The 10,720-nt window shown below is 46.7% G+C and overlaps 1 protein-coding gene across 1 annotated transcript in view; it reads right to left on the reverse strand.

The window, feature by feature from the left end:
• Nucleotides 1-10,495, reverse strand: part of RAP2A (RAP2A, member of RAS oncogene family) — a 36,718-nt gene extending 26,223 nt beyond the window's left edge. Inside the window, exon 1 of the mRNA XM_083168770.1 lies at nucleotides 9,931-10,495. Within this exon, the coding sequence (XP_083024896.1) occupies nucleotides 9,931-10,244 (314 nt within the window). The 5' untranslated portion in view covers nucleotides 10,245-10,495. The remainder of the gene's footprint in view (nucleotides 1-9,930) is intronic.
• Between the last annotated feature and the right edge of the window lie 225 nt (nucleotides 10,496-10,720).

The raw sequence follows: 10,720 nt of genomic DNA on the forward strand, positions 1-10,720 counted from the left end.
TATTATATCAATACTCTGAAACATTGCTACAGTATATATTAGAAACTTTGATCGACCATATTTTAATGCTTACTAACATTAATAATCCAAAACTGTTAAGCTTTGATAGGATTTATTTTATAGCTTTCAATAAACTGCTTATAATGTTAGTGGACTAAGCATGAAAACATACAATGTACACTCCAAAATAGATGACATTGAAAATAAAGTTAAGTATTAGTCAGATTATAATTAAATAAATCTGAATAGTAATACAAAACTGGAAAATGCAAAAACAAATTCCAAGAACCACATACACATTTTGTGTATATCATCCAGTGTGTATGCACTATATGGTTAGCAGTGTCATCTGTCATCCGTCCATGCAGATCAGTCTGTGAATATCAACGACAGCTTTACTCCTGGATGTGGCCACTTACATTGTTATTTGTTAAATAGTTTAGTGTGTAGGCACTATACAGTTTGTCCAGGAGTTCAAAGAAAGTCATTGACAATATTGCATCATTTGTTGTTTTAGGTGTACCCAGATTTAAGCCCCCCATCCACTAGTGCGAGGTATCGCATGAACTCACTGGGTGTCAAGATTGCATATGATACATTGTAAGCGGTCCTTTTACATATGATGTATCATATGCAATTCCATTCATGGCTACAGGCTGTGATAAATATTCATGGCAGCCTGTAAGATCCGTGACGCAGAAGAGGTGGCCTTTAGTTCAAGTTGTAGCAACCACAATCCATGCCACTTTGTACACAACTGTGCCCTGGAGACACATTAGCGAGACCCTTAACCTTACCGTTTGACAAACAGTTAAATTGAAAATGACTATATTAAGACAAACCCACTTCACAAATGATGCTGTACAGAGGTCTTACAGTTTTAGAAAGTGGTAGGCAAAATGAAAAAAAGTATTCGGACCAGATTTCAGTTAAACAGAATTTTTGGTACTTGTTTCCTAGCACGGCGCCTGTTGTGGGTCATCGCATACTTTAAGTTAAGGTATGCGATGGACGCGATATTAGGGCTATTTTTAGCCCTTTCCCTGACAATTAAAAAATCGCGTCCATCCCATGCCTTAAGTTAAGGTATGCGATGCGACCAACGCGATTTAACATTGAATGCATTGTATTCAATGTTAAATTCCTATGTAAAAATCGGGTCCATTGTATGCCATTATAATGGCATACAATGCAACCGATGCAATGGACCCGATTTTACATAGGGAACAATGTTAAATGGCCCAATGGACCCGATTTTTTATTGTATCCCCACCCTGATGGGTAATTTGTATGTGAAATGCCCCCCCCCCCCCCCCATTGTAAACGCCACCCCACGATGAATGCCAACCCGCTGCACATTCGCTGTGTTCCGGAGGGCTGGAGCCCTTGCTGCCAGCCCTCCCTTACACACTATTCAATGAGGCAGGGGCTCGCTGCCCCTGACGGCGAATGTGAACCCCTGCAGCAGACGCCGCAGGGAGCTGGAGTACAGCGGCAGACAGGGAGATGGAAGTCTCCCTGCCTGCCCCAGAACGTATGTGGGGGGGGGGGGGGGGGCTCCCTGGGAGCCAAGCAGCACAGGCTGCCCCCCCAGAGAGCCAGCAGGGGACCGGGTATTCACTGCACCCAATCGTGCATATGTAATGATCGGGAGCATTGAATATATGAATATCTAATGAGCGGCTCTCTGCTCCTGGCCCCCTGCTGGCTGCTATTTTTTTTATTAAATATATACATGTGCTTAATAAAAATAGCATGCCCCTTCACAGAATAAAATTCCTGATTTTTTTTACATCAAATTAAAAAAAAAAAAACATCATTATTTTAAAAGTTCACATTCCACTTCACCATGAAAAGATGACGATTGCTACACGGTGACACACGGCGAAAATCACTTAGAAAGCAATTCGCCATCTTCTCATTGAATACACTCACGGCTAATCACATTGAAAAACCACAGCGAGTTGCGGAGAGTATCAGGCGGTGAATTGTCCCTCATTCACCGTCGGCGAAAAGTGCATGTTGAATAGGGTGATTCACTTTCTGACACAAAAAAAATAATCAACTTCCAAAGTGAAAATAGCACAAATTTGCCATGAAACATGGCGAATTGGCCTCATTGAATACAGCCCAATAAAGTGCACCATGGCTTGTATTTAAATTGGCTGTAAATTTAACACATACAAGATTAACAACAACATTAAGATGTTATTTGACCAAGGATATTTTAGAATTAAAACCTGGGAGTACTTGTTACCCTAGAACGTAAAGATTTAAAAAAAAAAAAAACACACACACACACACACACCTTATGGATTCCCCTTATCCAATGTCCATATTCAACGAAAGATGAATTTGCACCCCTCATCTAAAAATCAACCATACCCTCCATAATAATTTGAATACAGCAAAAATCTCAATGGAATTAACCTTAAATATTTGCATCTTGATTTCATGAATAATTGATGTTTGAGGTCCAGGTAAAGTGTATAGAATTTTAACTAGCTGCTTCTCCGACCCCTTGCCTGTTTACATCCTGCTATCTAGCCACCACCTACTTGCTTGCACCTCTTGTTATCTGTCTCCCCTTCCTACTAGATTGTAAGCTCCCCCGAGCAGGGCCCTCTTCCCTCCTGTTGTCAAAGCCCTCTTCTCTTCACATTTCACTCACAGCTCTCCTATACTCCAACACTCAGTGACCATCTTCGTCTGCATACTCATTTCCATCATTGGCCTCAAGCCTCTAGTTGTATGTAGATTGAGTCCTCACTACTTACATTTAAGATGTAATGTGTATTGATCTGTGGTGCTCTTTATTTGTACTCTATTTTTGTTATTTATTCAATGTTATGCCAAGCTTTGTCTCCCTGTATTGTTCCTTTGTACGGCGCTGCGAAACACTTGTGGTGCCTTATAAATAAATTTATAATAAAAAAATGTCTTGCTTAAAACAATTATTTCACTTATAACCCGGACCAGCTAATTGTGTCTGAACAAAATAATTGAGTAGCCCTGTTGGGCCAGCAAGAAGACAACTGAAATCTTGCCTATACAATCTGCTTGTTTAAATATATTCTAAACCAGCGGATCTCAAACAGGGGGTCCGGATCCCAAAGCAAGTCCTGATCTTCTCAGCATACGATTGCGACTCCATGTTGCTGACTTTTCTCATATCAGTCAGTGATTCAAGGAGTCTAAAAAAATCTGTTGAATGGTCTGTTATTTTAGACTCCTCCCATAATTTTGTGCCTCCACAATGCTGTCTGCTGACTACACATGTGATGGGATGACCATTTGAAGTAACTTGCTGGGGTCCCATCATTTTTATTGTCTGATGAGGTCCCAGAGCAAAATAGTTTGATGACCCCTGTTCTAAACGCTTTAAAGATCAACTGGGATAAAAAAAAAAAAAAAAAACCAGACCCTTGTAATAAATAGGCTGAAATCTAAAAAAATAAATATTTGAGCTACTTATTTTGAAGAAAAAAAAAAAAGGCGCAAATTCATCCTTCATGAAATCTCATAAAACCCAAATGCTTTCTGAAGAATTTGTGCTTCTACATCCAAACCTAAAAAGTGCATACCTTCCAACATGACCCATTGCATTCGGTATACAATGCTCTGTTCCTGGACTTCCCTCTTAACCCCTTGAGTGGTGGGTTTTGCTGGGGCAGGACAAACCTACCAGGGCAGGTTTTTCCTGCCCCAGCAAAACCCACCGCAGATCATATGATAAAGGACTGATTAAATTCAGCCCCCTCACCTTCGCTCCGGCGTTAGTACGCCGGAGCTCCCCTGCCGCAGCCGCCTGTCAGTCATCACACAGGCGGCAGGCTCGGGAATGTTGCGGCGGCTCAAGAGGACTCGGGTGCCTGAACTTCGAGTCCCCCCGAACATGCCACCTACGTCACTACAGTATGGAGATTGGCGGCGGGGGAGCTCCGGCATACGATCGCCAGGTACGCAGGAGGGACTCGGGGGGATCAACAGGAGGGGGGGCACTAAAGGAGCCCCCCTCAGCGCACCTACTACATAGTGGTACGCCAGGAAATTTTCCGAGACAGCCCGCTGCGCCTACTCCGGGCATACCACTCAAGTGGTTAATGTATGAGTGCAGTCACCGGAGTTGAAAAACCCTTCTCGTCAATTACCTAGTTCCACACAGGTGAAGCCACTCATACATTAAGAGGGAAGTCCAGGAGCAGAGCATTGTGTACCTAATGCAATGGGTCATGTTGGAGGGTATGAAAGTGTGCTTTGCACTACAAAACTATAACTGCATTGTTTAAAAGGCTCAATACTTACTGCATTATACAATTACACAACGTCCAAGTTTCAATATACTGTATAACTGCATTAAGTTCACACCACTGCTTACTATGAATGTGTAATAGGTCAGTGCTGAATCAATAATTAACAAATATAGTATATGCTTGTGCTCAAACTTTAGGACAGTGTTTATTATTTTTAATTATGTGCCGGGAGGATTCACCCTGTCCAATGCTGCTACACTTTATGTTGGTGGGAATCAGGGCCGGCGCTACCCACTCAGCAGCTCCTGCAAAGCAGGGAGGCGCCATGCTGAAAAGGCGCTGTCTCCCTGCTCTGCTAAAGCTGCCTTAGCCCTCACTGTCACTGCCTCATGCACGCCGCCCGCAGCGCCTGTCTGACAGCGGGTGGCAGTATGGAGAGGCTGAGCAGCTCCCTGCACACACTGTCCTCCTCCTGCATCCTGCCCCCTCTTCCTCACAGACACTTGCGCTGAGGCATGAAGCATTGTCTGTGAATGCCTGGATGACATGTCATGTCTGGATCCGCCCCCCTACCAATTGCTCCCTGCGCCTGTCAGCTGTCAATCAAATGATGAACAGGCAGCAGCGCCGCCTCCCCTTCCTTCCCTCTTCTCAGTGTGCTGTGCCAGTGCCACTGCCAGTCCTCAACACTCCGCCCCCTCTATCTCCTCCCCTCTTCTTCCATCTCCTCCTTCTCTCCCCTCCTTTCCCCCTCAGTCACGAGTGCTGCACATACTTTTTGTACTGCTTTCGGATCGCATCGCACACACATTGGATGCATGCCGTGCGATGCGATTTAGCCCATTTAGTGCCTGCAACATTTTGCGGACACAGCACTAAGATGGTGTATGCATACATGTACATGCACCAGGATCGCATGTTGCATACACTCCCACAATCGGGTTGCAGCTTGTTGCAATGGCAATGTGAAAGGGCGCAAAATGTATGGTTTGCAGGAGGGCGCCGGACACCCTAGCACCGGCCCTGGTGGGAATATTGATAAAAATTACACACTGCCCTCATAGGCGTATCCGGGCGGATGAAGGGAGCAAATTGGGCTGCCTTTGTCGCTAATGAATTGCAATGGTTTATTTGCCCCTACACAGCCAATTTAATCCCCCTTCCCCTTTATGTAAGCTTCACTTACCCCAGCCTGCAAAATAACATAATATAGTGTAAGGCACACTAGGGGGGTACGTGGCGACAAGTGATTCAATCTGGAATGTCCTACCCTCACGTACCATAAATATAATAGGAGGGAAACAATGCAATACAGGTTGAGTATCCCGTATCCAAAATGCTCGGGACCAGGAGAATTTTGGATAACGGATTATTCCATATTTCGGAATATTTTAATATTTCAATGATGTATTTTGAAGTATCTTGCATTTATGCTGTATAAACGCATCAAACACATGAAATGCACACAAATATATTTTATTTGTTTAAAAAACAAGGTTTCAAAACATGAAACAAAATTTGTGTACTATCTAAGATATTGAATTTGAATGTCAAGCAATCATTTTCTTGTACATATATAGTGCTAGTTACATATCATGTCCTCAGCAGTGCTGCTACAAATGACCCCAGTGAGTTTTTAGCAAAAAAAAAAATTTTTTTTTGCTTTTTCTGGAATGTATGGTTTTCGGAATAATTCAGATAACGGATATTCGGATACGGGATACTCAACCTGTATAATGTTGGCATTACTGTAACTGTCCAGTATGTTTGCAGCCAGGCAACACATCACTCTTAATAAAATCCCCCCACAGAGAGGATAAAGGCAGCGAAACAATATTGATAGTAACACAAGGTTTTTGTTCCAACCAGCCAGATCTGCAGATAAATCTGCGTGTGTATGGCCACCTTAAGACATGTTGCCTCTGGAAGCTGACAGAATATGGGTGAAAATTGGTGTAATACTATCAATATTGTTTTGCTGCCTTTATCCTCTCTGTGGGGGGATTTTATTAAGAGTGATGTGTTGCCTGGCTGCAAACATGCAAAAAAGAACAAAAACAAAAACTTTGTTTTTTATTCCGAATGATCATGCTATTATTTCTGTAGGCACCCTCCCCCCACACAAAGAAGTTACTTTATAATTACAAAATGGTACTTATGTAGTATCTGGGCGTCCGATTTAGAAATCGGATCGCATCGCATCGCATGCGACCAAATAGTATGCGATGGTCAAGATTTTTCCATAGGATTCAATGTTAAAATGGTCTGAGTCCATTTTAACATAGAATTCAATGGAAACAAGGGGTCCTTTTCCTTTCTCCACTATCCAAGTGGGCATGGAGTTGGATATAAACCTGTGGCGAGCGTAGCGAGCCACCGAGCCCGAAGCGCGGCGAGCCCCGCGAGGGGACACAATACTTTTTAAGAAATATGCCTTCGCTCGCCACGCTATATAAAATCAACTCTATGCCCACTTGGATAGTGGGGAAATGAACAGGACCTTCTTAACATTGAATCCTATGCAAAATCGCATCGAATCGCATCTGATTGTATGCCTTAAGGTAAGGCATACAATCACAAAATCGGATGCCCAGATACTACATAAGTACCTACAAAATTACTGTAGGCATCTGGATGAAGGGGTTGAAAGGCAATACCAGCAGGACAGTCCAGAACAGCGGGTGTGGTATGACTCACCGACCGTCGGGATCCCGACTGCCTGGCCTCAGACACGATAGGTCAGTTATATATCGGTGAAAGAATGTGTCCATTTTAGAAATAAAATGGTCCCAAATTGACAAAAACAGCAGAGCAGATGTTGATTGGAAAGAACTAGAAACTGGCCCACCAGAGATCTGGCTCTAAAGCCCTGTACACGCTAGCTGACTAGCAGCACCGCCAGTCAAACAAGATAGCACATACACACTGAACGATATCTGTTACCGGGTCCAAGGCTATGCAGTCATTGAGAATTAAGCGGCATACACAGACAACAGGGTGGCATAGGCTGTCAAGGTTGTATAGGAGCGCATATCGTTGACATTGATCATACACACTAGATTAATTTTAGAACGAGATCTAAAAAAAAAGAAAAAAAAAAAGAAAAGGTCTAGTGTATAGAGGCTTCAGTGATCAAGTGTAGTGCCAGAACATCTCCAAGATGGTCTACAGTGTATATCCGGATTATGAAGTAGCTGGAAGTTAATAGGGGGCAAGAGTTGTGAACAAAGATTGGCAATAGTAATACTTCAAAATGCGTTTACCAAGAGGTTCTAGTTCCTTTTTAAGGCAAGGGTTACCAGTGTCTCACAAACTATGGGCAGAATGCATCAAGCATCACATTTTGAAGGTGATACTTTGCACACGGATCACATAAATAGAAGAGTTTGCTGTACGAAAGAAGATTTAAGCAAAGGAGAGCTCTTCTGATAGGAGCGGTCCTTTGCAATATGGAGACTTTTGGGTCTGTGATAAAGCAAGCATTGCATGATATGCGCACTGCAGAGGATACTAGGAGGGATCTGACTTGATCCCTCTCAGTGCACATCATGCAACAAAGTCTATAGCAAACTTTTTGCGACGGGGGCCAGATTTGGTGAGGTGAAAATGTGGGGAGCCGACCATTCAGCCTGACATTCTTTGAATCATTAATCACATCAGAATGGTCCCCCACTCTGCTCCCATTCACTGTATGCCCCCCAGCCTGCCCCTCCTTCACTGTATGTCCCCCATTCACTGTATGTTCCCCACTCTGCACCCATTCACTCTGTCCCACAGCCGGCCCCCCTTCTCTTAATGTCCATCAGTGCCAACATTCACTGTATGTCCCCAGCCTGCCCCTGCTCCCCCTTCTCTGAATGGCCATCAATGCATCCATTCACTGTATGTCCCCCTGACCCTCCTTTACTGTGTCCCCCACTCTGCCCCCTCCCTTCTCTGTATGTTTCCCAGCCCCTTATGTAAGCCAGAGGAAGGAGAGGCAAAGCAGCCACTGCAAGGACAGGAGATGCTTGGGCTCCCGCTGCTGCCCTCCTCCACTGTGCATGTTAAGGGAGCAAGCTTCCCCTTGCTGCCCCCCTCCCCAAACATTGCTGTCACTGTGATTGTGGAGTAGGGTGATATACAATTGCAGCAGCAGGGGTAGGATGCCAAACACATCTGACTGTGGCGGCTGGCACCTCCTCACCGCAGCAGACAGCTAGGTAAAGGTGTGCTCGCCGGGGCCCCACCATTAGTGTCCTGTGCTGTGCTTCCCACATCTGATGCTCTGCCTGCTTCCAGCTGGAGGCTGCGGGCCACTTTAAATTACAGCACGGGCCGCAATTGGCCCCCGGGCCAGACTTTGGGCATGCCTGTTCTATAGGCTACTATTAGGAAACACCATCCCCAGATGTATCACATCGTGGGGGTGCCGGACGGGGTCCCGACAGTCGAGATCCCGACAGTCATTATCCCGACTGTTAAAACACAGACGGCCGGGTTCCCGACGGCCGGCGGCTATTTTCCCTCGTGGGGGTCCATGACCCCCATAGAGGGAGAATAGAATAGGTGGTGAGCGTAGCTCGCCACCGTGCCCGCAGCGTGGCGAGCCCGCAAGGGGCTTTGTTGCGCTGGCCACGCTGTCTGAGGCCAGGCAGTCGGGATCCCGACGTCGGGATAATGACTGTCGGGATCCCGACTGTCGGTGAGTCATACCACACCCCATTGTGGAGCTTGATGCACATGTGAAATGCTAGTGTGTTATAGTCCGACAATTGGGATCCCGACTGCCGCTGCTCTGACAAGGGGGTGAGCGCAAAGAAGCCCCTAGCAGGCTCGGTGGCTCGTTTCGCTGTCCACAGGTTCTATTCTCCCTCTATAGGGGTTGCGGACCCCCACAAGGGAGAAAAGCCCCGGGCAGTCAGGATCCCTACTGTCTGCATTTAAACAGTTAGGATTCCGATGTCTGAGTACTGGCTGTCACAATCCCAACTGTCAGGCAATCATCCGCCACAAGTGAAACACAGCCAAGCAGCTGATAACTGCATTTTCAGGTTTGACTACAGAACTACTTTTGATACATGTGCCCTGTGTTCTATACGACATGAGCAGAGAGAAAGCAAACAGGAAAGCAGTGCACATCATGTAATGGTGCAACCACCTACCTATCTCTACTGTTTGCCTACATGCCTGGTATAACAATCAGATTAGCCCAAGAGAATAGAAAAGGAGACAGAATGAAACACTTTGTAATGACAGCACTTCAAAGCCTTATGGTGGCAATGTTTTACATGAAAGTAATGAGAACACAATAAAAAGCTTTAACATAATTCTGTTTTTATAAAGCAGCAGGGCAGGTTTGCAGCACAGATGATTTAATGACCATGGGATTTATACCATGTGGCTCTTAATCAAAGGATATTCTAGAAATCTATCAGATAGCTGCAACAGATGTGACAGACAGGAGGGCTCAAATCCCATCCCCACACAGCGCTATTGTTCCCATACACACTTTGCCCACAGTAACAGCATCTCATGGACTGCCTGCCACACATGCATCCATCCCCCCAGGCACATACCACACTGCTGCCCGAGCCGCTGGCCCACTGCTCGCCTCTCACCCCCTCTGTCTGGCAACGCCCTGCACAATGACTACTTGCCCCAGCACCTAGGAGAGCCCCCCGCCACCCCCGCTCGCCTTTTGACGCGGATGATCTGGTCCCTCATGGGCTTGATGTCCTGGAAGCTCTGCTGGTTGACCAGGCTGTACACCAGGATGAAGCCCTGGCCGTTCTTGATGTACAGATCCCGCATAGAGGCGAACTGCTCGGTGCCGGCCGTGTCCAGGATCTCCAGCACAGAGGGGGACGAGTCCACCTCGATCTCTTTGCGGTAGAAGTCCTCGATGGTCGGGTCGTACTTCTCGATGAAGGTGCCGGTGACAAACTGCACGGTGAGAGCAGACTTGCCGACCCCGCCGCTCCCCAGCACCACCACCTTATACTCGCGCATCGTCCCCCTCCGCTCCCCGGCGGCATGCAACGGTCCTCACACCACCGCTTCTCCGCCTCCTCCTCCGTCGTCGCCGCCGCCCCTCTGCAGCGGCTTCCCGAGGCATGGGAGAGAGGCCGGGCTGCGCGGCCCGGTACCCGGAGACCTGTCCCCGCCTCCTGCGCCTGGCACTGAGAGCTGCCCGTCCGCTAGCCGCCCCCGGCGTATGGTACAGCCGGCCTAGCCGCTCCCCCTCCCTCCTCCTTTTCACCGCCCCGACCACTCCGCTCGCGGCAGGCCCTGCCTCCGGAGCGTCAACTCACACCTGCCCCGACCATTGGCTCTTATGTCTGTGACCATGGCAACTGTCTGTCCTCTCCAACCTGGGGCGGATACTGCAACTGACAGGACCAACCACCGACTCCTCTTCCCCGGATGATGGGAAAGATACAAGAGCAGTAGTTACAGCCTGAGCCAATGGTTACGTCAGGATGAGA

This window comes from Crinia signifera, chromosome 2 (genome assembly GCF_055691185.1).
Source record: "Crinia signifera chromosome 2, ASM5569118v1, whole genome shotgun sequence".
In the NCBI taxonomy this organism is placed as follows: Eukaryota; Metazoa; Chordata; class Amphibia; order Anura; family Myobatrachidae; genus Crinia; species Crinia signifera.